General features: G+C 44.5%; 1 protein-coding gene across 4 annotated transcripts in view; it reads left to right on the forward strand.

Moving 5' to 3' along the window:
- The window catches only part of OSBPL5 (oxysterol binding protein like 5), a 157,669-nt gene that overhangs the window by 109,390 nt on the left and 20,842 nt on the right, over window positions 1–27,437 (forward strand). For all 4 annotated transcript variants that reach the window (XM_069016920.1, XM_069016922.1, XM_069016918.1 and 1 more), the window contains 6 exons: window positions 4,828–4,999; window positions 19,377–19,596; window positions 23,228–23,412; window positions 24,757–24,838; window positions 25,517–25,615; window positions 26,497–26,593. In XM_069016920.1, coding sequence (XP_068873021.1) covers window positions 4,828–4,999; window positions 19,377–19,596; window positions 23,228–23,412; window positions 24,757–24,838; window positions 25,517–25,615; window positions 26,497–26,593 — 855 coding nt within the window. The remainder of the gene's footprint in view (window positions 1–4,827; window positions 5,000–19,376; window positions 19,597–23,227; window positions 23,413–24,756; window positions 24,839–25,516; window positions 25,616–26,496; window positions 26,594–27,437) is intronic.

Raw genomic sequence — 27,437 nt, forward strand, 5'->3', positions numbered from 1 at the left:
TCCCTTAGTGATGCCTCTCTGGGAGGAATGTGTGGTTTCTCAGTGTGAGCCTTTTGAAGTCTTAATTGGCAAGAGATTCATCCCAGGTGTTCTGTAGCTACAGGAATGCAATGGAAAAGAAGTACAGTCCCAGACTGATATTTCAGTGTGTAACGGTGTGATTCCATCTAGAGCAGATTTTTCTTTCTGGTGAGTGCTGAGAGAACATTGGCTGTGTCCTCCATGACCAGCTGCTGCAAAATGTGGCAGATAGACTTGGCACATCAGATTATGAGTTATTCTAGGTGAGTGCAAAGAATTTCGAAACTGAATAGCTTAGTGTTTTCAGTGCTGCCTGTTTTTGTCCTGTGAGGTATTTTTTTAATTTTACATCTCTTCAAAGACTAGGATAGACTCAAGTTTTTCTTTGAACTGAACCTAGGTTAGCAGGATAAGCACCTTCTGTTTTGATTATTTATTTTTTCCAAGAGGGAGAAGAAATTATTTTTGTCTCTTGGTTTTAGTAGTTCCTTTTGTCTGTGAAAAAAAAAGGAGTTGGTGCAAGCACATGCCTGCTCCTATTCAGCCTTGCAGCCTCCAGGTTTCTTCATGGTGCATGTGTCCTGCTGACCCAGGAACTGTCCTGCAAGGAGCCATAGTGATTCCCATTTGCACAGCTGCATTGCAGCAGCCATCTGAAAGCATGTGCAGGACAACCAAGGGCCCAGCCAGCGTGGGTTTGGGGAAGGCAGGTACTGCTTGGCCAACCTGATCTCCTTCTATGACAAGGTGACCTGCTTAGTGGATGAGCACTGGAACAGTCTGCCCAGGGAAGTGGCTGAGTCACCATGTGGATGTGACACTTAGGGACATGGTTTTGTGGTGGACTTGGCAGTCCTTGGTTAACAGCTGGACTTGATGATCTTAGAGGTCTTTTCAAACATAAACAATTCTCTGTTTTATATATTTTGATTGGAGAAGAGCTTAAAAGCCTGTGGGAAGATTCTGCCACAGGCTGACAATATATTTCTGGGTTTCTCTTTACAATTAAAACAAATGCTTGGTTTAAGCCACAGTGTGTGAAAAATTATAACTGATTACATTTTTTTGCATTGCAGCTTTAAACATCTCAAACCTTCTAAAAGAATATTGTTGTAACCTTTTTTTTGCTTCCTTCATATACACCCTTTTGGGCTGCCATTCCTCTCTGATGGAACCCACATTTTACACTCTTTCCTGATCTAATTACCCTGTATACAAAAAACCCTACTTGAGTCACCCAGTCAAAATTAGAACATGTGAGAATTGAGTTAGCCATGAAGCCTTCATGCAGTACCGTGACTGTAGGTGACAGCCTTTAATTACATGACCACATTCGTTTCTCCCCTTCTGCAGTTCCTGAGGGACTGAGTAGACTTGTCAGGTGAGCAATTAAGTAATCCAAATGCTAGCATTTTTGTATCATCTTCACAATCCAGAAGAATACAACTCAATAGAAAGGTCACGCAGATGTAAAAACATTTCATAAAGACCTTTAGCAAGGAAACAGGTTTATCTTGTGTGCAATCCCTGAAATGGAGAGGGTGTAATTTTATGGTGTTATGCTGCAATTAGCACACCATTGACTTGCAGAGAATGTAACCTTTTATTTGAAGAGGGAAGCCCGTATTTTACATGTGGATTAGTGACATACGTTTGTTTGGATTCACAGCACCACCTGATGGCTGAAGGCCCATTTCTGGTTTACATCCCTTTGGTTCAATTTCTGTTAGAAATGAAAACAAGGGTGTACACTGATGCCATTTCTGTTTGCTGCAGGGCACAAGGAATGCTGACTGCTAATGCACAGCTAGTTCCTCTAAAGCTTTATGTATCAGCCTGGGACTATTAAAATGAATATTTAAGGTTTGGGGTTTTTTAAATTTAAGCTCCTTGAGTAAGGGCTCAGAAAAGAATCATGTTCCTCATACCACCTCCCGGAGAGTTATCTAAAGAGATGGAAACCCTAGATATATTGTGTAGAAATTTCCTCTGGTGACGTGGTGAGCCCCAAACTTTTGACCAAGCCTGTAAGATCGTGTCAGTACCGGTGAACATCCATGGCAGCGGGGTGGGGGTAAAGAGCTGTCCATGGGTTGTGGCCAGCATGGGCTGTTCTGCCTACATCCCCAGGGAGGGCTGGGCTGCAGGGGAACTGTAAGGGGGATGTCTGAGGGAGACTTGGGGCCTCCCTTGCCTCAGCCGTCGTAGATAATGAGTGTATGTGAAAGCTGCAGAGCACTGAGGAGATGACCTCGGTGCTGCCTCAAAGGGCTCATGCTGCTACAAATCAACCTACCTGTCAAAGCACCTGATTTTAGCAGCCTATTTAATATAAAAATATCTTGACACATGCAGCATTTCCAAATGTCAAATCATGCAGCTCTCACTCCGTGGAACTGCAAGAGAAAAGCAAATATAAAGGCAGAGGAGAATCAAGGCAGGGAGCCTGAGCAGGAGTGTGCTCCCTTGCGTAGCACAGCCTGAAACAGATTTGGATAGTGGTGGGTTTGGGGGAGAAGGGATGTGTAGGAGGAGGTGGATTTTTGCTCAGTGCAGCCATTAACTCAAATGGGTTATCCATGCAAATCCTCCACATAGTGAGAAGGGAATAAATCTCTGTCTGTAAAGCCTTAATGCAAGAATATTTGTTAAATACCAAATAGTGTGAAATCAATTCCAACAGCATTCAACTTTTCTAATCTTTTATTAACCATTATTTGTGATATTATTATTAAATCATAAGCTGATGCTGAAGGAATTTGTGGGATGAAATTAGAATAAATGACTGGGGCTCTGCAGTGTTTGTAGCTAAATGTTCAAGTGCAATTCTTCAAAGATCTGAGGTATTTTTATTTCACTGATTGAAGCTTTGTATCAAAGCAAACACTGAAAGCCACTCAAATTTATAAATATTTCTTTATATACATGTTCTAGGTTTTTTTTTTGTAAACTCTCATTGATCTTATAGAGACAAATTTTGGTCATATTGAAGTTGATGGGAATTCTGCCCAAGAGAGCAGCAGGACCCAGTGAGATTTATGCATGTGCTTGATGCTATGTGATAGAAAAGAATCTAATGGAAAATTTTGCCAAATGGGTCCAGGAATGAATGTGGTCCAGGGAAACCCTGTGTGTAGCATTTGCCATTGCTAGAGCAAAATCCTTTGTTTCCTTCACTGCCTCTCAATCACACTTCTGATTATTGCAAAATGTGTTCTGAGAAGTGTAATGAAGAGCTCTGTTTTACAAGCTTGAAATTAGAGGATGACTCCCTTGATACTTCAATTCTCGAATGTTCAGCCAATTTGCATGTGCCCTGGCCTCATTAATGACTGCAGTACAGAAGCAGGCTATTTTCAGGTGTTTCCAGGAGTACAGCAGCTCCAGCACTGGGGTGGTTGGGCTTTTGCACGCAGCTTTGTAGACTTGTCTGGATTCTTGCAAAAGGAGCCGAGGGTCAGTTTTGTTTCCTGTGCTTTTCATTTGCTGTCTGTCTGTGGGCCCTGTGCAGGTCATAATGAATTCCAGTGTGGCTGTGCACAGTAACTGCAGTTTATCTTGGCTCTGTGCCATGGTTATAGTTTCTGCAAAATCAACCCTTCGGGTAAAGATTTTTTTTGTGGCAAGAAAAAATAATGCCCCACCCAGATTATCTGATGGACCAGGCAGAGAGAAGGAATGGAAAAAAAAAAATTAAAATGCCAAGAAAGAGGGAAAATGAACAGCCTGACAACTTTCTCTTCTCAATCACTCTGTCACATATTGACCGTCCTGGATCTTGATTGGAATGATGGTTACTACAGCACTACACCCAGCAAGGGACCCCTGAGCAGGCTGTGGTTCAGTGATCCCAAAGTAAGCAGGGACCTCTCCCGTGCGGCTCAGTGCCCCGGTATCTCCCTGCCATTGGGAAGTGCGTGAGGTGGGGATGCCAAGTGCTGAATGTGTTTTGGGGAGTGTATTACTTGCAGACATGAGATGCTGGGTGGTGTGGAATCACCGTACCCATACATATTCCCTGCATCTCAGACTAAATCAGAAAGGGGCAATGGGATGTGAACAAGTTGTGGGAGAGCAGAAGGAGATGTTATTAGGGAAGAGGGTGTTGCAAAATGAATCGATGACTTAGGTGAGGAGAGACATTGCAGGCAACCGATACGATTGATATATGCAAGCTCCGTTTATTAGCAATACAAAGGCACTTATATAGAGTATTGAATACAAGCTTATCAGTTCTTTAATTAGTTGAAACTTGTAAAAGCACATTCTGACCTCTACATAATTGGGTTAGATAAAAAGACTACATTTGGCAAGCTTCTTATTGTTTATGTTTTGTCTTGAGAGATCAAAGATCTTCCTCCCTTCTTAGGAATGATCCATCTTATCAGCACAGCTGCACCTCTCAAAACTCCCTTCTGGTTCCCAGGTTGGTTTCTCACACAGGGATTTGTCTCATGTAGAATTTTTCTCACACAGGCCTTTTTACTTGTACAGTTGGATTATTGATCCAATAATTCTATCAATGAGCCATGTCTCTGCTCCTCTAACCATTCTCCAATAAGAGGGAGTTGGGGTGAGCTTCCCATTGTATCACCCATGCAGATGTATTACTCATGCAGCCACTAAAACACACCATTCCTGGCAAGATGAAATAGAGATTATGTATAGGAAAAATATATTCTGCACAGTGACTTCCTGAATTATAATGTTAATGAGCTTTACTCCAGGCAAGAAACTTTTGAGAAGCAATGCGTGAATTGTGTTATTTACTCTGCTATGCTTAAATAATTCCTTTTGTTTCCACAGGCCGATGCTGGCTGGATGCTTTGGAGCTTGCCCTGCGTTGTTCCAGCCTCTTCCGGCTCAGTGCCTCCAAGCAGGGAAAGGATGGAGACGTGAACTGCTCGAGTGATTCTGCGCATGCGGGGCTCAACCACCTCTTGCACACCAGTGCTATGTCAGACCAGGATTTCTTCCAGTAAGATGGGGCTATTACTCCTTAATGCAGAGAGAGGTGTTAATTATGGCTCAAGTTTTAGCGTAATCTAGCCAGAGTCCGCTGAGGAAATCTCTTAAAAAACCAGCTTGTGTGTTCTGCTGCTGCATCCCTCACTCATATATGGGCTTGGTGTTGCCACCTCATGCTTGAACACACGGGCTAGGGGAAATCTCAGCTGTTTATTTGTACATAAACAACTTTCTTCTGTTCCCTGCTTGGGCCAAAATGGTGTCTGGGGATGCCAGCATGAAAAATGCCTTGCCTGAGTAAAGATTGCAGGATCTAGCTGCTGCAGTTACAAAGATACAGTCACTAACAATGTCTGTGTGTTGCTAGCACATATGGCTCTGAGTCTGATCTATTTTTTAATGTGTACTCTTCCCCAGTAATACTGTGTCATAGTCAGCAGAGTGCATACACTGCATCCTTATTATAATTACTTTTTTTCTCTATAGGGGTTTTGAGTGGCGTACAATTTCTTCCTTGATGAATCAGATAAATTTTTACATAAGGGAAAAAGTCCCCACAGCCTCCTTTCTATTCATATTCCTGGTGTTACTGCAGCATTTTGGAACATCAAAGCTCTCTACACATTAAACAGCCCCAGGCCTTTCTGTTGCTTATAGCTGAATAAACAACTTCAGAAGTCCTCCTGGTGTAGACATTTGGCCTTTGGAGTGAAAACTGGGAGAGGTACTGTCTATTTCTAGTTCTGCTGATTGGAATTTGACTTTTAGAGCTCACAGCAACATACCATCGGTTATGCAGTTTCTAGGGTAGCAGTTCTTGCCATCTGCAAAGATGATGCCTTGCAGAGCAGGACCTCACCTTTAAGAGGTTTTCTTGGTCTCTGTTGTAGCAGCAGCTGGGGTCTGAGTTCTCTTCAGAGTGTGAAGGTATCTCTGGCCCCATGGGACCAAAGGGGTGCAACATTTCAATCTGCCCTTTGGCCTGATAGGTTCTGGTATTCCCAGCATGTGTTCTCCAGTCCGGGAGAAGAACACCGGTTCAGGTTTATATCTAGAGTTTGAAGAAGAGCTTTACTGAAGAGCAGTTGTTCTGGTTTGGCCAAATTTAGAAATATATCCTCTGAGAGAAGGCAGGTCACCACCCCTCGCCCACCAGGTTCGGGAAAAATAAATTTTTCTCGAAGGAAAGTGAAGGAGATAAAAGCTATTTCTTTAACAAACACATGGGAAAAGGATAATAATGTGTCCTGGGTTGCAGTGTATTCTATTCCCATCCTCATGAGCTGTTGAAATCAGGTGGGGCAGTGTTTCCTTGCCTCCGCCCCCCAGACTATCTTTCTGTTAATGGCCCATCATTGTCCTGCTGCATGACTCAGAGATAACTCCATCCAGACTATCTTCTGTTAATGAGCCTAATCAACACTTGGCCTCATGACTCATTACCCCATTGTGAGATGCTCCACCCAGAGGGAGGAACCAAGCATCCCATCCTGGATATAATCTGAGATTCTGAACACCAGAGACAACCCTTCCACTGGATTTCCAGAGGACAGGAGCTACATAGCCACCACTGGACCTTCTGAGGAAGAGCAGACCTTTTTCTACAGGATCACTGCTTCAGAGGACTGCAGCCACCATTCTACCAGACTGCTACCACCACTCTGACTAACAGGGTGTCAGGTTGTATCTTGACTGTGTCAGTTCGAACCAGTGTTTTCTTTTATTTTTTCCTTTTCTTTAATTCCCCCATTAAATTGTTATTCTGACTTGGTGCCTCCCACTGGTTTGTTTTCAAACTAGTACATATTTTTGGTGCCCATTGTGGGGCTTGCTCTGAGAGAAAGTCAGAATTACAACTTTTTATTAACAGAAACCTATTCACTATGGTGCTCAGCTCGTTTACATGGGTACTGTATCTTGCTCTCTATATTTTTCCTCACATGGGGATCTACCTGCCTGTTGTATTGCTCCTGTTAAAACCAGGTAATGGTTTGAGAATTGCTTTAATGGTTTATTATGTCTATAGCATAATAACCTGCGAGACGATGAATACCATTCGGAATATATACTCAGTCTTGTTTGGCTGTCCTAGTCTGGGCTCCTATGTCTGGGATCTCCTCAACAATCACACCTAGCCCCTGGGGAAGGATTAAAGAACGGTTTTTTCCAGCCTTTCAGGTCTGACACAGCAGTTTTTGAAAATACTGAATTCCCACTGGATGTCAAAGACGGCATAAACTTGCTGTTAGTTCTGCTTTGTCTTATCTGTGTACAGCCTGTACTGTGTACACCATGCTTAGAGCTATGGCACAGCATCCTCAGGATGAGGGAGGGAAAAAGAGCAGAGCAACAAACGCCATGTCTACACAGACTGTTACAAAGAAGAAAGGAACCAAACACAAAGTAACAGTGTCAATCTCTACGCAGACTGACACAGAGGAGAAAGGAACCAAAGGCACTGTCAGCATCTCCACACAAACTGTCACTGAACCAGAACAGCCTAAGCCAATTGCAGTTGCCCCCGTTCAGAAGAAGAAATCTAAAAGCAAATCAGTCCACATAGTGACTGACGAGGATGCAGCAGGACCTTCGCACCCAGCAGAAGAGGCAGAGCCAGAGATCATCACTCGGTCGCTATCCCTGGGTGAGCTGCGCAACCTGCGGAGGGAATTCACGCGCCAGACGAATGAGTCCATCCTGACCTGGCTACTCCGCATTTGGGACGCTGCAGCCAATGACACCATTCAGGACGGAAGTGAGGCCAGGCAGCTGGGATCTCTGTCCCGGGATGTGGTCATTGACCAGGGGATCGGGAGAACCGAAGAAACTCTCAGCCTCTGGCGGCGACTGCTGACAAGTGTAAGGGACAGGTACCTTTGTAAAGAAGACCTCCAGGTACACCAAGGAAAATGGAGCACAATGGAACACGGTATCCGGTGCCTGAGGGAATTGGCTGTGCTGGAGATCATTTTCTCAGAAGATGAGAGATTTCCTAAGAGCCCGCATGGTGTCCAGTGCACGTCACAGATGTGGTTGAGGTTCGCACGCCTGGGACCAGAGATGTACTCCCGTTACCTGGCAATGCTGCAATGGAGGGAAGGTGAGGACAGGGTGGCGTCTTGGTGAACAGACTGAGGATTTACGAGGACACCGTCACAGCCCCGTTTCGCACCCATGTCTCATCCGTGGAAACAAGGCTGGCTGAGCAAGTCCAGAGCTTGACTGAAGAAGGCCATCAGAAATTGAAAAAGGAACTTAAGGAAGAGATTTACCAGATCTTGCCAGAACCAACAAGAGTCTCTGCCATTAGGAGCAGGTGTCCCCCAACCAGGGACAGAGGATACACCCCACGAGGTAATCTCTGTTTTTTCCTTCAGGAACATGGAGAAGACATGAGTAAGTGGGATGGAAAACCCACCTCCTCCTTAGCAGCCAGGGTACATGAACTAAAAAGAGGGACAACTATCACAAGAAGCTCATCTAGAGTCAATGCTGCTCCGGTCTCTCTCGCACAGAACTCCAGACGGTATAGGAATGATAATCTGACCGATCCTCTTGAAGGGACTTCAGGAGCATATTCACCAGAAGGGAGCAACATGTACCCTGACCAGGAACAGAGGGGCCCTGCCTCTAGCCACGTAGAGGAAAGAGATTATCGGGTCTTTTGGACTGTGTGGACCCAATGGCCTGGCGCATCTGACCTGTTGGGAAATTATGAAAGGATCAGGGACACGGATCATTGATAGAATTATGGGATCAATAAAAGAACTGTAGCAAGAGCCTGCAAGCAAAAGGCCTGTGTGAGAAAGACTCTCCATGAGAAAATCCCTGTGTGAAAAACAGGGCTGGAAACAAAGAGGGAGTTTTGAAGATGTACAGCTGTGCAGATAAGACCTGGAGAGGGGAGGTGAACTCTGAATTCTTTTAATCATAACATAACTGTAGAAGCTTGCCAATTTAAGTCCAATTATGTAGAAGTAGAAATGCGCTTTGATAAGTTTTAAGCCACTTAAGAGTTAACAAGCTGGTATACTTTATAAATGCCTTTGGATTGCTAATAAACGGAGCTTGCTCTTATCAACCACATTGGTTTTGGACTGCAATTTCTCCCCCCGCCGGAGTCCACGGACTGTTTTCAATTCCAACACTGACCCACAAAAATACATGGCTTTGGTTGATACCGGCGCTCAATGCACTCTGATGCCATCAAGGTATGTGGGAGCAGAACCCATTTCTATTTCTGGGGTGACAGGAGGATCCGAGCAGCTGACTATACTGGAAGCTGAAGTGAGTTTAACTGGGAACAAGTGGCAGAAACACCCCATCGTGACTGGCCCAGAGGCCCCGTGCATTCTCGGCATAGACTATCTCAGAAATGGATATTTCAAGGACCCAAAATGACATCATTGGGCTTTTGGGATAGCTGCTGTGGAGACAGAAGATATCAGACAACCGAGTACATTGCCTGGCCTCTCAGATGACCCCTCTGCCGTGGGACTGCTAAGAGTTGAAGAACAACAGGTGCCAATCGCCACAGCAACAGTGCACCATCGGCAATACCGCACCGACAGAGACTCTGTGGTTCCCGTCCATGAGATGATTCATAAACTGGAGAGCCAAGGGGTGGTCAGCAAGGCCCATTCACCTTTCAACAGCCCTATATGGTCAGTGCGTAAGTCCAGTGGAGAATGGAGACTGACGGTGGATTACCGTGGCCTAAATGAGGTCACACCACCATTGAGCGCTGCCGTGCTGGACATGTTGGAACTTCAGTAGAAGCTGGAGTCCAAAGCAGTGAAGCGGTACTCCACTATTGACATTGCCAACGCCTTCTTCTCCATTCCTTTGGCAGCAGAATGCAGGCCCCAGTTTGCTTTCACCTGGACGGGTGTGCAATACACCTGGAACCGACTGCCCCAGGGGTGGAAGCACAGTCCCACCATTTGCCATGGACTGATCCAGACTGCATTGGAAAAGGGTGAGGCTCCAGAACATCTGCAATACATCGATGACATCATCGTGTGGGGAAACACAGCAAAGGAAGTATTTGAGAAAGGAGAGAAAATCATCCAGATTCTCCTGGAAGCCGGCTTTACCATCAAAAGGAGCAAAGTCAAGGGACCTGCCCGAGAGATCCAGTTCCTGGGAGTAAAGTGGCAAGATGAATGACGTCAGATTCCCACTGAGGTCATCAATAAGATCACAGCACTGTCTCCACCAACCAGCAAGAAGGAAACACAAGCTTTCCTAGGTGCCATAGGTTTTTGGAGAATGCACATTCCCGAGTACAGCCAGATCGTGAGCCCTCTCTACCTGGTTACCTGCAAGAAGAACGATTTCCACTGGGGCCCTGAACAACAGCAAGCCTTCGCCCAGATCAAGCAGGAAATCACTCAAGCCGTAGCCCTTGGCCCAGTCAGGACAGGACCAGAGGTGAAGAACGTGCTCTACTCTGCAGCCGGGAACAATGGTCTGTCCTGGAGCCTCTGGCAGAAAGTGCCTGGTGAGACTTGGGGCCGACCACTGGGATTCTGGAGCTGAAGCTACAGAGGGTCTGAAGCCGACTACACTCCCACAGGGAAAGAAATCTTGGCAGCTTATGACATAAGGAGTTCAAGCTGCCTCAGAGGTAATCGGCACAGAGGCACAACTCCTCCTGGCACCCCGACTACCGGTGCTGGGTTGGATGTTCAAGGGAAAGGTTCCTTCCACACATCACGCCACTGACACCACATGGAGCAAATGGATTGCTCTCATCACACAGCGTGCCCGTATTGGAAACCCGAAATGCCCTGGGATTCTGGAAATTATAATGAACTGGCCAGAAGGTGAGACTTTTGGATTATTTTCTGAAGAAGCGGAAGAGCAAGTGACTCGTGCTGAGGAAGCCCCACCATATAATGATCTACTGGAGACTGAAAGACGTTATGCCCTCTTCACTGGTGGTTCCTGTCGAATTGTAGGCGCTAACCGGAAGTGGAAAGCTGCAGTATGGAGCCCCACACAACAAGTTGCAAAAGCTACTGAGGGACAAGGTGGATCGAGTCAGGTTGCAGAGCTTAAAGCCGTCCAGCTGGCTTTGGATATTGCTGAACGAGAGAAGTAGCCGAGGCTCTATCTCTACACCGACTCGTGGATGGTAGCTAATGCTCTGTGGGGATGGCTGGTTCACTGGAGAAAAGCCAACTGGCAGCGCAGAGGGAAACGCATCTGGGCCGCTGAGATTTGGCAGGACATCGCCGCCCGAGTAGAGAAGCTGACCGTGAAGGTTCGACACGTGGATGCGCACGTACCCAAGAGTCGGGCTAATGAAGAACATTGCAACAACGAGCAGGTGGACCGAGCTGCCAAGGTGAAAGTATCACAGGTGGATCTGGACTGGCAGCACAAGGGAGAATTATTGCTCGTTGGGCCCATGATGCCTCTGGTCATCAGGGGAGAGATGCAACATACCAATGGGCCCGTGACCGAGGGGTGGACCTTACCATGGACAGCATCTCACAGGTCATCCACAGTTGTGAGACCTGTGCTGCAATCAAACAGGCCAAGCGGGTGAAGCCTCTGTGGTATGGTGGACAATGGTCAAAGTACAGGTATGGGAAATCCTGGCAAGTTGATTACATCACCCTTCCCCAAACCCGCCAAGGCAAGCACTATGTGTTGACCATGGTTGAAGCAACCACTGGATGGCTGGAGACCTACCCTGTGCCTCATGCTACAGCCCGGAACACCATCTTGGGCCTGGAAAAGCAAGTCCTGTAGAGACATGGCACCCCTGACAAGATCAAGTCAGACAATGGGACTCATTTTAAGAACAGCCTCATCAACACCTGGGCCAGAGAACACGGTATCGAATGGGTATATCGTATTCCTTATCATGCACCAGCTGCCAGAAAAGTCGAACGCTGCAATGGACTATTTAAAACCACCCTAAAGGCATTTGGTGGGGGGACCTTCAAAAATTGGGAAGTGAACTTAGCAAAGGCCACCTGGATGGTCAATACCCGAGGGTCCATCAGTTGAGCTGGTCCCGCCGAGTCTGAACCCTTGCACACAGTGGATGGAGATAGAGTCCCTGTGGTACACCTGAGAGGTATTTTAGGAAAGACTGTTTGGGTTAATCCCACCTCAGGCAAAGGCAAACCCATCCGTGGGATTGTCTTTGCTCAAGGACCTGGTTACACTTGGTGGGTAATGCAGAAAGATGGGGAAACACGTTGTGCACCACAAGGAGACTTAATCTTAGGTGAGAACTGTGTGTAGGGTTTCATTGTATATATATGTATGTGTGTGTGTGTATGTGTAGAGTTTAAGGAAGGTATTGATTTGGGATGATGTAGATGATAATAGAATAAGGGGTGGATAATGTCCTGGGTTGCAGTGTATTCTATTCCCATCTTCATGAGCTGTTGAAATCAGGTGGGGCAGTGTTTCCTTGCCTCCTCCCCCCAGACTATCTTTCTGTTAATGGCCCATCATTGTCCTGCTGCATGACTCAGAGATAACTCCATCCAGACTATCTTCTGTTAATGAGCCTAATCAACACTTGGCCTCATGACTCATTACCCCATTGTGAGATGCTCCACCCAGAGGGAGGAACCAAGCATCCCATCCTGGATATAATCTGAGATTCTGAACACCAGAGACAACCCTTCCACTGGATTTCCAGAGGACAGGAGCTACATAGCCACCACTGGACCTTCTGAGGAAGAGCAGACCTTTTTCTACAGGATCACTGCTTCAGAGGACTGCAGCCACCATTCTACCAGACTGCTACCAGCACCCTGACTATCAGGGTGTCAGGTTGTATCTTGACTGTGTCAGTTCGAACCAGTGTTTTCTTTTATTTTTTCCTTTTCTTTAATTCCCCCATTAAATTGTTATTCTGACTTGGTGCCTCCCACTGGTTTGTTTTCAAACTAGTACATAATGCTAAATAATAAAATTTCGCTGTGGGGAAAAAACCTGGGAAAGTGTTAAGAGTCCTCCCTTTGGTCTCCTTGGAGCTGGGACTTGGCCCAGGGCCAGGCCCTATGTGCTCGGTGGAAAGTCCTCCCGATGTGTTCTGGATATTGAAGCAGTCCACCAGAAGAGGGAGAAAATCTAAAATTCTACGGTAGGAAAAAAGTTCAACTCTCAGTCTGTCTCCAGAGAAAAAGAAACGGAAAAACTGGCCAAAAGAAACTAAAAAACTGGCCAAAAGCTGACTGGAAAAAAACCGCAAGCCAGCTGCTTCCTCACTCCCCTATGGCGGCTGGGAAAAAAAAGTCACTATCTCTGTGTGGCCTTGAACCAGCTGCAAACTGCTTTGAAAACGTTTTGCTCAGTTTTTCCTTCCCCCTCTCAGGCTCAGTTTAATTTCTGGGCATATGGCAGCAATATGGGATACACATCATAAAGTCACCCCAAGACAGCAGTGGGGGTGTAGCGGGTTGAGTTTGAAACCGGACAGAAACACCAATTAAGTGTAGTGGTTTGGGTTCAAAATATTCATTACTTACTTATTTTCCTTCTGTGAGATACGAATTAGGAGAAAGCAAAGCAGGCACAAACCTTAAACAGTTGTAGTACAATGAAAGAGTTTTATTACTAATAGAATTAGAAGTAAAGAGAAGTAACAAGAAATTAAAGCAAATCCCCCCCCCCCCCCATTCCTTTCCAGCACTTCTCTCCTTTTACCCAACTCACACAAAGGGTAACAGAACATGGGATGTTAGTCAGTATTCCAGTTCTTGAAAAGTCTCTCTCTTATGCTTAAGGAAAAAAGGGTTTTCTTCAGTTGCACGTGGTTCCCAAACTGCCACCAACAGCAGACCCGCCCGGAAACAATCTGCTGTGGTGTTAAGCATCTCTTCCATGAAACATCTTACAGTTCCTTCACACTGCAAAACATGGGCCATCACATGGGGTTATTAATCTTTTTAAGGATGAGTTATTTTGGCCTGCACACAAAAGCTTTCTTCGCCACAAGTCTCTAAAAACCTCTCACTGCTTCTATATAGCCTGGCATAGGCACTCTTCACAATCTTCACAGGCCACACGTTGATTCTCCATCCCCCCATGTATTACCGTTTCTTACCACGGCATGCAGGAAAGTTTTTTAAGCTACACGCGAGAATCACGGCACCGCCCTCTTTTCTCCCGTCACCATTTTCAGCTTCGTCTCACATGACTCACTTTCTCTCTGACTCTGAAACCACCATGTTGAGGAGTGTTCTTGTTCAGGCTTTACAGTGGAGAAAGCCTCGCTCCCTTTGTGCTGCTGGCTGCATGGTGTCTTCTTCAGCACGAAGTGTGCTGACTGTAGACAGGAGGCTACGCCCGTTGACTCTGCCAGTTCCACATGGAGAGGAGAAGGACCCGCCTGTCCCCAGAAGCTGCGCTGGATGGGTTTAGCTGTGTGGCAGTCCTTGGCTGGGTTTAGCTGTGTGGCAGTCCTTGGCTGGTTTTAGCTGTGTGGGAGTCCATGGCTGGTTTTAGCTGCCTGCAGCTCTGGGACAGTCCCCCACAGCGACCCAGGGTCTGTGCTGCAGTGTTGGGAAAGGGGGGAAGGGGCAGTGGCCCCAGCCCGGCAGGGCCCGGAGGCTCGGAGCCCCCCGACCTTCCAGCAGCCAAGCTTGGACAAAAGGGAAATCCCGCCTTTCAGTGCGGTTTAAATATGTAAATTGTGAGAAGCGTCATTAGTCTAAAAGACTGTCCATCAACTCAGGTTCAACCCACTACAGGGGGAAGAGAAGGAAATCGAATGTCTCACCACATCGTGTGCCCTAGTACTTGTGCAAATGCATCTGTTGCTCATGGGCTTGTTTCATACTTTCCTTATGCCTGGGAGCTCACTGTGATAATGAATTTAAGAATGCAGTGGACTTGTTTTTTGGCTGATGGATGTGCGTACAGAAATATACATAATATTAAAATGGAGCCTGTGGCACTGAGGACACTCAGGCAAACCCATGGCTACTGTAAGGTGATGCAGAAGATAGGGTTAAAACTGTAGTAAAGTGTTTCCTCAGAATATGATGCGTGAATGATGCTTAAGTGATGCCTCTATTTCGCCTCTTAGTTGTCCAGCATTAAAAGCCCCCTTGAAATATGGGGCTCAGCAGTAGTAGCACACATGGCAGAGTTTTCACCAGGACCGAGTACCCAAAATTGCAACCAGATTTTTCTTACAGGCTCAAATTTAAGCTGGGTCTGGTTCAAGCTGGGCGTTCAGCATCTGGTCATCTGGACAGTACACTCTCCTTCCTGAGTCCTACCATGGTTCTGAATGTGTACCCAAACTCCCCAGTGCTTAAAACCCAGGGGAGTTTGCGGATTGCAGGACAGGAGGATGACTTGCTGTCATCCCTGGAGGAATAAAGAATATTTAAATAAGGGAGAATGCAAACCCCAAACTGTGCAAGTGCTGAGCAAAGAATTTTGGTTTGCCAGTGACAGTGGCTTCCTCACAGGAATTCAATCATTCTAATTAAATGTTTTCCTATGGGGAATCTTACCAATTAAATTGGCATGCAGTTGTTAGGGGGCCAGTTAATTACATTTAACTCTGTCTTCAAATTAGCCAAACTACTCTGTCAAGAACAGAATAAGAAAGGGAAGATGATGGATATTATAGGGAGAGCAAAACCCCCTTGGGAGCTGCGAAGGCGGATTTTCTGTTGAGCATTTGTCTGCTGGCTGCTTTGCTCCTTTCCTGCTGGGAAACAAATCAAGATTATACAGTGATTTCAAAATCCATGTCTTAAGCAGCATATAAAAATGAGAGAGAGAACTGTGTGAGTGAATCAAAGGCTAAAGTACTGTGTAAATCAGTGATTTTAGACAAGAGACTTTTAGGGCACCAGGCACTCTTCTTTTTAATATGCAGTTGTATTTCTTGTGGTTTCCATGTCTTATCTCCAGCAGCCCCAGGAATCTGGGTGGTTACTTGTTTGACAAGAACCAAAGTTTCTTCTTTGCTTTGTGTAGAAGAATATCAAACCCTTTGTGGTATCACACCCAAAGAAGTCCTGGTCACCAACTGATGTTTCCAGGAATGCCACTTAGGGAATAAAGCACTGCTGTAAGAGAACTCTAATATGCTGAAACAGTAAATCAGTTATGAAAAATGCCAGGTTACCCATGTTCATGGTGGAAATCCAGTGTTGACTTGTGGCATAGTTATTTCCCCCCAGCTTTTGGAGTCTGGTCCAAATCTCATTGGAAGCCCCTGGGAAGTCTTTCCATTGATTTGTTGGCCAAGCTCATGGCATGGCTTTTGTTTTTAGCATATCATATGTATACAGTGGTGATTCTCTTGGGAAGAAGAGCCTGGCTGCACTTCAGCATTTCATATTTGATCCTCAGAATGAGAAGCATCATATTTTCCCTTTGGTTCCCCAGAGTGGTTCCATGGCTCTGGATGTAATAAATCTTGCCTTGTTTCTGGTGGTGGATAATCAGTGTACAGTTGATGGGAATTGGAAATGAATCTGATTTCCCTCTCGGACTAAATCTGAAATCCTTAAAAAATACTGGTGGGGGCAGAAGGATGGTGGTGGTGGTGCTGAGAGAAAACTAAGAAAAGAGTCATTTACTCAATTGAAACTTCAAATATTTCCCAAATGTGAGGCAGGTGACACTGAAAAACCCTTGCTTTCTTACAAATGTGAAATAGAAACAAGTGCTACTTCTCAGCCATGAACCAAAAGCCTTACAATGAACTGTTCTTTCCAGCATTTTTACCCAATTGAGAAGACTTTTACTAGGTAAAGGGAGCAAAGCAACCACAGACAACACTCACATATTTAGCTGACCATTGAAAAATTAAGAAATAGATGAGGTATTTAAATGATCAACAACTAATATTTTCCTGGATCTACCATCCAGGAAACAACTGTGTTGAGGAACGGTGGGATAATCTCTCCAGACAGCTCTTGCCTCATCTTTTTTCTGCTTTATTATTTTAAATTAATGTATGTGTGATCTGTGCCTCCAGTGTATTTGGTTATCAATCATTATATTTGCTGCTTGCTGGCTGAAAAAGAGAAGTAACATCCTGGCACTAGAACAATGAAGACACAATGTCTGATAGCAAATTATTAGTGCTGGCCATTGACTCTGATTTATGATCTTAGTTTTATTGCAACTGTAATTAAAATGCAACTGTAAATTAAAAAACCTTGTGGTTTGTATATACAAACACTATATATATATATATATATATATATAGATATATCTATCTATCTATCTATATATATATATAGATATATATGTATATATATCCCCCCCCCCCCCATGACAGCTGGTGAGGGGTCAGTAGCTCTGACTGAGGAAGCTGTGACCGGTCTGGAGAGATGGTCCCAAAAGAGATCGTCTTCCCGAAGCCCGGTGTCTTCCCTCAGCTGCTGGCTAGGAGGGACCCATGCAGAAGCTGTCAGCTCTTTAGTGATTGTCAGCTCGTGATTCCAGCTCAGCTCTGCAGGGCAGCCTCCAGGCCAGACCAGGGAGAGATGAGAGGCCCGTGCAGCTGTTCCACACGAGGCAGCTTTATTAGTCCAGCGAAGGGGAGCCAGGGACGAGCATCTCTCTGCCCTCTCCGGGGCAGGGGGCTGGCTTTATAGGGATACAGGGGGTGGGTGCCAGAGGGTAAGGGCCAATGGGCTACAAAGAATCTGCATAGGGTCTCCCAGAGGATTCTGGGTTTGTCTTCTCGCCGTAACTGCAAAGTGGTTGCCTTTCCACGGGAGTTCTGCTGGGAGATTGAGCAATCTCCTTATCTCGGCAAACGTCCCTCCAGGGCAGTGGCTGGGCATACCCTCCACCCCCATATGTAGACTTACATATATTTACAAATGGAATTAAAAGAAAGATTTTCTAAAAGCACAGAAAGATGTAGATGACACTTGCAAAAGAACTCTAGAAACTGGGCTCTGCCAGAAACTGAGCTGTGGCTGTCACAATGTGGTTTACTTGGCAAGCTAAAAATCATGAGCTTATTTCAGTGCATAGTTGGAATTTGAGATCTTTTGAAGAGCTGATGCCAGTCCTGTGTTCTGATTCTTCTGTTAGATTTTTTTTTTAACTTAATCTGGCTCTACCTATCAATATCTAATTATCTTTTAAAAATAGAGAATAATGAGGGTGGGAACTTTCCGCATTCATCTGTAGTAAAAATTGGAACATGCCCAGAATGGTCTGGCAAAATGCCCATCATGGAGAGGCTTGACACTTGGGAGAACATTCCCATGGACTGAGAAATCCTGGAGAGAAAGGTGGACTACAGGAAGTAACAAAACTCTTCAAGGCTCAGGGCCTGTTTAGATCCTCTGAAACCCTTTTTATAGGTGGGAATCTTTTTTTATTGCTCTATCCAAGAATGATTTTTCATGAGGTCCCAGTTAAGAAGTTTTCAGAGGAAGGACAAGCTGAGAAGCTCAGCAAATGAGAGTTAGGCCAGCCATGGAAGAGGTGATGTGTGTGCAGACATGTATAAATAAAGAAAACTGTTTCCCATGATAAATATCACTTGAAAAAAGTGCATTTAGTGAATACTTTTCAGCACTTGACCTCTGGCCCATGTAATCATGTTTGCCATCTGCCAAATGAATCACATCTGCTTTTTCAAATGGAGATGCTATAGGTTACTTGAGAGAGAATTTTTGGCGTTCTGTAAAGTCTGGGTCACCGAGCATGAAGCTTGTTACACCTTCCATGCTTTCCCTTAGATGCTGGTATAACTTGGGCATTCTTCTTAAATGTAATTGTCCAGTCCATGCTTTCAACTCAGTTCTTCCACACAGCATCATATGGGGGAAGCACATTCCCCAGGTTAGTCTGGTGGATGAGGGAGGGGTATGTGTGTGTGAAAAGACTTGCTTCTATTGATTTTGAATTAGTCTTTTCTGGTGTAGGGCTGACTTAAGACCATCCTCTGTTGCAATAAAATAGCAATAGCACTGAAAAGAAAAGGTATCCCATAATGTCATATTTTTCATATGTGCTGCAATCCACTGATTGGCTCCTGTAAAGGGAAAAATCTCTCCTGATGGATACTTCAGTTCTCTAATCAGCACTGTAGAGTTGTTGGAGTGCCCTTGCTCTGTGTCCCTCCCGTCTGTGGGCTCCCATCTGGAGCCAGCAGCAGTGCTGAGTAAGGGTGGGTAACTGGAGTGGAGCTGTGTGACATGTTTTGAAAAGTGCAGTTTGGAGGGGAAGGTTTTGATGGGAAATATCTCATTCTTTCTGTGATAAAACCCCTGTTATTCAGGAAATCAATGTCTGAGACTGTCCTGGGCTGCACACCCTATTCTGAGTCCTGGGATTGTTTTTACTGTGTTTAAATAGCCTTAAGCAATGTGGCCTTGTAAATCAAACTGAAGCAAGTAATGAACTGTCTGTTGCAGGTTGAATGAATCAGCCCTGGAGAACAACCACCATTTGGAAAATGATGCTTTTTCAGACAAGTCGGAGAGAGACAACATAGAGGAGTCAGAGAATGAAGCACATGAGAACAGCCGGAAGACAAATGAAAGCGAGAGTGATCAGTCAGAAATACAGGGAGAGGTCTCTCCAGGAAGGAAGGGGACCACTTACATTGAGCAGGTCTATGAAGAATTTGGGGAGGTAAGAAAAAAAAAATCTTGATTTCTGCCTGTTCCTGTTAAAATGTATCTGTTCGTAGTATTTGTCATTCAGCCTTTTAGCTATATGGCAGATAACAGCCAACTTCATGAGTTCTGGTGTTTTACAGATAAAGCAAAGCACAGTTTTCTGCTAAATTACATTGTGTTATCATGTGCTTTAATAATTCTGCATTATGAACAGCAGCTCTGCTACTGTGCTTTGGTGTGTTTCTAGCATCAGTGATTGCTTTAACCAGTTATTGCATTAAAGATCTGCACAGCACTGGCACATTTGTGGAGCCAGTGGGAGGGGGGATTATTATCCTGAGCATGTGTCCTGGACAATTAGGGTACTCAGCCCTTGTGTGATACAAAATATGACACTTTCCTTTTTTTATTATGCATGGAACATCCTTTTTCTTGTGTCTGAATGGAGCATTTGAGCCACTTGATTGCTAAATGCCAGTTGCTTATCAGAAAGCCATTTCTCATGACATTTAACAGCAGGAGGATGCATTTCTGTTCCACATAAGAGCCTTGTTAGCTGGATGTCACTGTGACACCTCTGAGGAAGGCAGTGATAGAGAGCTGGGGGAACCAAGTGTGCTGTGTGAGAATCAGTCTGAGCAGGCAGCAGAGGAACTCTGCTCTGAGCACTCACTTGCCCATGGCTTTGAACAAGGAAGCTGATGTTTTGTCTTTCCTTCAAAGAAATGCACTGCTAGAAAGCTATTTTTTCTTAGAGTCACAGACTCAGAATCATTTAGATTGTAAAAGACCCTTTAGATCAACATGTTCAACTACTAACCCAGCACTGCCAAGTCCACCACTAAACCATGTCCCTCTACATCTACATGGCTTTTAAGTTCCTTCAATTATGGTGACTCCATCACCATCTGTTCCAGGCCAGTTCCAATGCCTGAGATTCTTTCAGTGGAGAAATTTTTGCTAATATCCAATCTAAACTTCCCCTGGTGTAACTTGAGGCCATTTCCTCTTCTCCTATCTCTTGTTACCTGGAGAAGACACCAACGCTCACCTCTCTGCAACCTCCTTTGAGGTAGTTCTAGAGAGTGATAAGGTCTTCCCTCAGCCTCGTTTTCTTCAGGCCAAACCACCCAAGTTCCCTCAGCTGCTCCTCACAGGACTCGTGCTCCAGACCCTTCACCAGCCTCTTATGCTCTTCTTTCAATGTTTTCCTGCAAGTGTACTACTAATATTGACCAAAAAAAATATAGTCAAATATATCCTAATTACATCCAACTTCTCTTTTGTGCATTTTTCCTCTCAAATCCCCTTGCAGCCACACAGCAAATGATAAACTGGGTTCAAATGGGGGATTTTGAATATAGATGCGCAACTAAGCAGCAGCAAAATGAAAGCAAACTTAATTTTTATCAGCTACTTATTCTGAAATGACCTTTTGCCACATGAAAAGCTTGTCCTAGGAGCATTGGTATGGCAGGCTGATACACAAACCTTACAGGCTACACTGATGTGTGTATGTGGGTGTGTGTGAGAGAAAGAGAGAGATCTCTGCAGTTTTACATTAAAATAAGAAAAAAATGTACTACAAAGCAAGTGGGAAAGACTGCATTTCTGTTGTAGAGTGACACTATGTGTAGCATTAAATAAGGCTCTCTGTAGTGTGCCTGCTCAGGCACTGGTAGCATCCAGGGGGTTTCCAAAAAGAATTGCCATGTCACCTTGGCCGTTAGGTGTTTCGTAAGATTTCTTCAAGAGATGGGGCTATCATCACCTGGCCATACAGGTAGGACTGAATTCACTGGTGAAAGGAATGTAGACAAAAAGAGGTTTTGTGCAATGATGTAGCTCGTCTGGGTGGAGATGTATCAAGGTAAACATATGCCAATAATAATGTCAGTCTGTCAGTCGTCCTCTTAAATTGAAACTGCCCGTGTGTGTGCAATTTGGGTGTCGCAGGACAACGATCACAAGCTGGCACTGTTAAATTTTCAGCTTGGCTTTGAGGGCTCATCTGTAAGGTATGCACGTGGGTAGATGCACCTCTGTGCTTTTGGAAGGTGTTTGTGCATTTGGCCAGTTGCAATTTTGCCTCGTTTGTGGTTGGAATGTGAAGGCAGAGAAAGGCGTCAGACGAACTTTGAGATTGCAGAAGTTGCCTAGAACACAAAATAGACACTTCAGTAGGTAGACTGATAACAGAAGAATCCCCCAGTTTTCCCAAGCTTTTAGTTTTAACAAGTTATAAAAAGGGTTATTTGAAATTATTTGAGGTTGTTCACATCTTCCTGCACCTTCTTCTCTTCCTGTTTCTGCTCATCCCTTGTGCAGTGATTCATTCTGAGTAACACTTTGTCTAGCAATTTCAACATGGCATTAATATATATTGACGATATATGCACAGTTGAGAACCTGGATAAATAAAGAGAGTTCTGACAAGACCCATGTGCATTGTAAGCCCTAGCTGATGCTGTGGTATTCCATTTCTCCTTGGAGGTTCAAGGCGTGTATTGCATCAGACTGTCAAAAGAAGAATGGTACAAAAATGGAAAAGCAAATAAAGTAACAGAGCTTTGTTTTTCCTCAGTTTGAAATTCTGTCAGCCTGCAAGCCCTGTAGGACTGGTAAATTCACTGTGACTGTAGGGCTGACTGGGAGCCAACATGGTGGCAATGCTCAGGTGGTGAAAACGAATGTTTAGTGATTTACAACACCTGAAAATCCTGTTGTGATGTGCTATGCCCTCTCCCAAACCAAAGTCCATTCCAAAAGTGGATCTGTGCCCTTTTTCTCATAGAAATCTCTTGCCTAAAATCAGTAGAAAGTCTAAGTATTCTCTTTTCCCTGTTAAACTGTGAAGCCTAGGATACATTAAAATGGCATTTGTATTTGAAAATTTAGTTTAATTTACCTTCTCTGGTGACTTGAAAGGCCCATTCCTCTGTGTTGCACATCTCGTGGACCCACTGAATGCATAAGAACTACACAGGGCTGAAACCACAGCATGATCCCTGGCTTTTTTTACCTACACTTCCGCTGCAAAGGGCTCTGAGCAGCACTGGCAGGTGCTGGAGTTTTTGTGCCTCTCACCTGGCAGTGGGCCTTTGCCATATTGATACACCAGTTTGTGTTGTCTAGAACTTGGAGGACTGCTTCTATTCTCTGTTGATTACTTGTTTACCTCCTACGTTTTTCTGCATATATCCTAGTGAATCTTACAGTCTCTCATTTGCGGAGAATGGGATTGAGAGGAGCTTCTTCTGTGCATCCACCAGGCTACGGGGATGCTGTAACAGCCCTGGGCATGTCCACACCTCCTGAGGGCCTGCAGTGCAGAGTCCCCTTGGCTGGTGTTGGTCCACATTGGCCCATCACAAGGCAGTGGCTCAGGAAGGAGCACAACAGAGCTGTGCTCTCTGCCTCATGCCAACCTTCACAGACACGTGGGGCTTCCTGCACCACTCACTTCATTGCTTTGGGGATTCATTCCTACTGAGACATCGCTGATGTCTCTGCAGTGGTGTAGGAGAGCATTCGCCCTTGTGCCAGGGCCTGGCGTGCGTGGGTGAGCTCGGACCACCCAGAGAAATGCACCCACAAGGAATGGTTTTCCTGTTTCTGCCCTGAAGTTCCCTTTGCCTCTGTAGACAGGGGAGTCGTCTCAGACAGAAACCGTCTCTGAGGAGAACAAGAGCCTGATGTGGATCCTGCTGAAGCAGCTGCGGCCTGGCATGGACCTGTCACGGGTGGTGCTGCCCACCTTCATCCTGGAGCCACGCTCATTCCTTAACAAACTCTCCGACTACTACTACCATGCCGACCTGCTCTCCCAGTAAGCAGCACTCCGGGTGTGCCTCACCTGGGCACTTTTCTTATATTTGTGAAAATATCTCTTTGTGTGCCAGAAAGGCTCCCAAATAATACTGAGGTCACTGGCTTCAACACAGATGAAGCCGGGCACCAGCTGCAGTGACTTTTTACAGATAGACTGCTGCCAGTGAGGGGCAAGGAGGGAAAAGTTAAACTCCAGACAAACCCACCTTTGCACATGGATGTGTTTCCCACTGTTGGCTGGAGCTGATGGGAATTCAGCCAATGCCTTGGAGTTTTGCAGAACAGAGCTGTGCCGCTTCCTGGTGTACTCGTGTGCACAGGGAAAAGGACAGAGAGCAACCAAAATTGTCAAACACTTCTGCTCCCCAAAGCAATATAATTATGATGGTTGATAAAGAAATACAAAACATCTTTTAAAATCGTTGATGAGAGATGCCTGCTGGGAGCAGCAGAGTAGAAAATAGGAGATGTTACGCTTTCAGATAGGACCTGCCTTCTCAATGAGATATGCCTGGTGGATTGTAAAACCAGTGTATTCTAATAGCAGCACTAGTTCCTCATTTTTATTCCATTTTCTCTGGATAATTACAGAATCATGGTATTTTCAAGCCTTGTTTGTGGTATTTATACCATCTGAAGTTAAAGAAATAGTTCTTCTCAGTGCTGAGATGTAAGAACACTTCAAGAAGTTTGGAGGTTTTGTGAAAAAATTTGTTCAATTTGTGGTTTGGATGATCCTTCTGAATGAATTTTGCAGTAACTTACCAAAGTTGATTTTTAGATCTGAGTAAGTGGTTGAAAATTCCAGGAATTGCCTGTGGTTTTGTTTACTTCCGGCTTCATCTTTGAGCATTGTTTGAGGAACTGGCTGAGATGACCTTTTGAAGTCCCTTCCAACCTGGAGTATTGCATGAGATCTCAAAGTACCAATAGAGTTCATGTAGCACATCAGCTTTAAAGACCTTTTATGAAAGAGAAAAACCAAGGAAAAAAAAAAGTATTTTATTTTGGTGGTATAAGTTTGTTTTTATGACTCACTGTTCTACTAGCTGTGCCACAATGCTAGTGTGAGTGGCAATCCCATATTAACCTACTCAAATGTTCAATCAAACCTGATACACTCCAGTAATTTTATTAGTCTTTTTGCAGAAGTGCGGGACAAGGGGTGCCACTTTTTAACATTTTGTATTGTGTGACTGGGAGACACCGTTTTCACTGGCAGCAGCACAGAGGTTACTTCCCTTCAGTTGTGGGGAAATACAATTGAAATTGGTGTTATACTGGTAAGAAATTAATGTGATGTGCGACCAGTATAAAGAACATGTTATGTTCTGTTCTGCAGGGCCGTCCTTGAAGATGATCCCTACACTCGAATGAAGCAAGTTTTGAGGTGGTATCTGTCCGGCTTCTATAAGAAGCCAAAGGTAAAGTGAAGCATGAAGTTGGGATTGTAATGGACATTGAAATCTTCTGCTATGGTTTTGTTTAATTACTCTATTGCCTCTCCTTTGAGACTTTACTTCTTTTATTGCTCAGAAGACTTTGACCATTACTTTTAAAGCTGGGGTTGCGTTTGGTTTCAGAGCATTTGGTTATTTTTTCCCTATTTAATGAATGGAAAATAGTGGCAATCAACCTCAGAGCCTTTGCAGTGGATAGTTAGAAAGCAAAACTGGTCATCAACAAGAAACATGCCCTGGGATCCAAGATTCTTCCCTTTGCTGAGAGCAGGTCTCCTTTCTCTCTTCAGGCCGATTAGCACCACTGTGCCATGTCCCCACATCAGTATGCACTGATGTGGAGACATGCTATGTAGAGTAGCAGCAGTAATAAAGTTCAATCATCTTGTTAGGCTTTGACTGGGCAGTATTAAATATTAAATTGGTGAGAATAGCAGATTAATCCACAGCTCAGATTAAAGATTAGATTAGATTAGATTAGATTAGATTAGATAGGTATGTGACTAATTCTTCAGTTTTTATTCTTGTGATTGACTTTGTCTAAAACATCAGAGGAAAAATTATTATATTGTTTTGTGGCCATCTGTAGCATTGGATTGCAAATCTTCATTTGTAGCAGGTTTTGATTACTTGGTTTTTCAGGGAATAAAAAAGCCATACAACCCTATTCTGGGAGAGACATTTCGCTGCTGTTGGTTTCACCCTCAGACGAACAGTCACACATTTTACATAGCAGAACAGGTAAGTTGCTTTGGATGCTCAGGTGTTGCAAACACCAACCTGCTTGCACCTCTATGCATGGAAACACACTACTCGTCTCACCCTAGGAGAGGAACCTGGAGCTCTGTGTAAACAGTCAGAGCAGAACATGGGGTAACTGCATGGCTGCTGATCTTTTTTCTTTTCAGATGCACGGAAATTGTGTGAGGTTTGCTGGGCACTCAAGACTATAAAAGCAGGACTCCCATATATAATATCAGCTTCTTCAATAAAAACCTTTTCCATGGGATTCTCCCCTACTGTTTTCTTCTTGTTAATAAATGGGGGTTGTGTTGCCTCTGTCAAAAATGGCATAAAACATACAACAAATTCCTTCCGTCTTTTATTTCTAAACTTTCTATGACGATTTTAATAGAAGTAAATAGAGGGATTATCTCTATGTCTTTGTGATTAAACGGAGGACAGAGCTCATAAGTTAACTGGCCTGACAAATTATAGTTTGAGTTTTACAGTGTTAGTAAAGGGATCTGAGAACTGTGTTGTCTTTTGTAGAGGGACTCCCTGTCTCACATACATTTTACCCTATTTAATCAGATAATTCTAGCTTTGGTAAAATTTTTATTTCAGCCACTGCATGCATTTCATGGAGGTTATTCAAATGCTGCACTAAAGTTCTGCACTGTTCATGTATTGTCTTGAAAACCTTACACTACCTGTTGGCCTGAAAGTGATCTCACACGCACAGGCTCAAGAAAATACAGGGTGGGGGAGAAAGATTAGATGTATAAAGCTCTCATATGTAATGGTGTCATGTATCATGTTCTCCCCTTTAGTGTGCACCCCCCTCCTCTGCTTGGCCTGTGCAGACTGCTCTAAATGACCTTTGCCTGTTTTTATCCTAGGTGTCCCATCACCCACCAGTGTCAGCTTTTCACGTCAGCAATAGGAAGGATGGATTCTGCATTACTGGCAGCATTCTAGCTAGGTCCAAGTTCTATGGTAAGGCATTAAGTCTAGGCCTCTGCCAGGTAATGTTGTGGCATCCATTTTGGTTTGTTTTTCAGTCATTTCTGGGTGTGTTGAGGGTTAGGAACAAAGAAATGGTTGACAAGTCTATCGCCAGGATAGCCTAATTCCTTGCCTTGGCTCTCCTGAGTCTTCCCCATTTCCACCATTTCAGTGTGACACCACTCTGATGTTAAAAGAAATAAAAAATCAGATAGAAAGATTGAGAGCTTTAAAAGTCTGCTTTTCAGAAAGCAAAGGGTGGGGTTGTCAGTAAGCACTGGTGATGAGTCATGGATAAGTCACTTTATAGCTCTGTGAACGCCCCCGCCAACAAACACAAAAGCTTCTGAATAAATTTAAGCCTTTATCTGGCTTCCAGACTCTTGAGAGTTGAACCCCAGAGCTTCAAAATGCCCTCCATTCTTTTAATATCAATGGAAACAGCACAACTCCAGGCTCTGAAACAGCGTTGCTATTTGAAATAGTATTTTTGTGTAGACAAACATTTCTTAATTACTATCCTCTGCTAAGTGTGTTTGCTGACACACTTTTAGATAGTCTTTGCTGTCCTGCTGGCAATTTCATTTGTTATTTGGGATCATCCACAACTAGAAAAGTTGTGAGAACAGGAGGACCTGTGAAATTGCTTAGCTCCCACTAATGACCTGTTTAATCTACTGCTATTTCTGCAAGAGGGGCTAAGTGCCAGAGCAAGCAAGAGCCGTACAGAAGAGTTTGTTACAACTGTCTGCCTCCAGCTGTGCATGGTTTGCAGGGTCCTGAATTACGAGCATTTCACATCTCTTCTTTCATTAGTGACCTACATTTAAATGGA

The sequence above is a fragment of the Aphelocoma coerulescens genome, chromosome 5 (genome assembly GCF_041296385.1).
Source record: "Aphelocoma coerulescens isolate FSJ_1873_10779 chromosome 5, UR_Acoe_1.0, whole genome shotgun sequence".
Classification (NCBI taxonomy): Eukaryota; Metazoa; Chordata; class Aves; order Passeriformes; family Corvidae; genus Aphelocoma; species Aphelocoma coerulescens.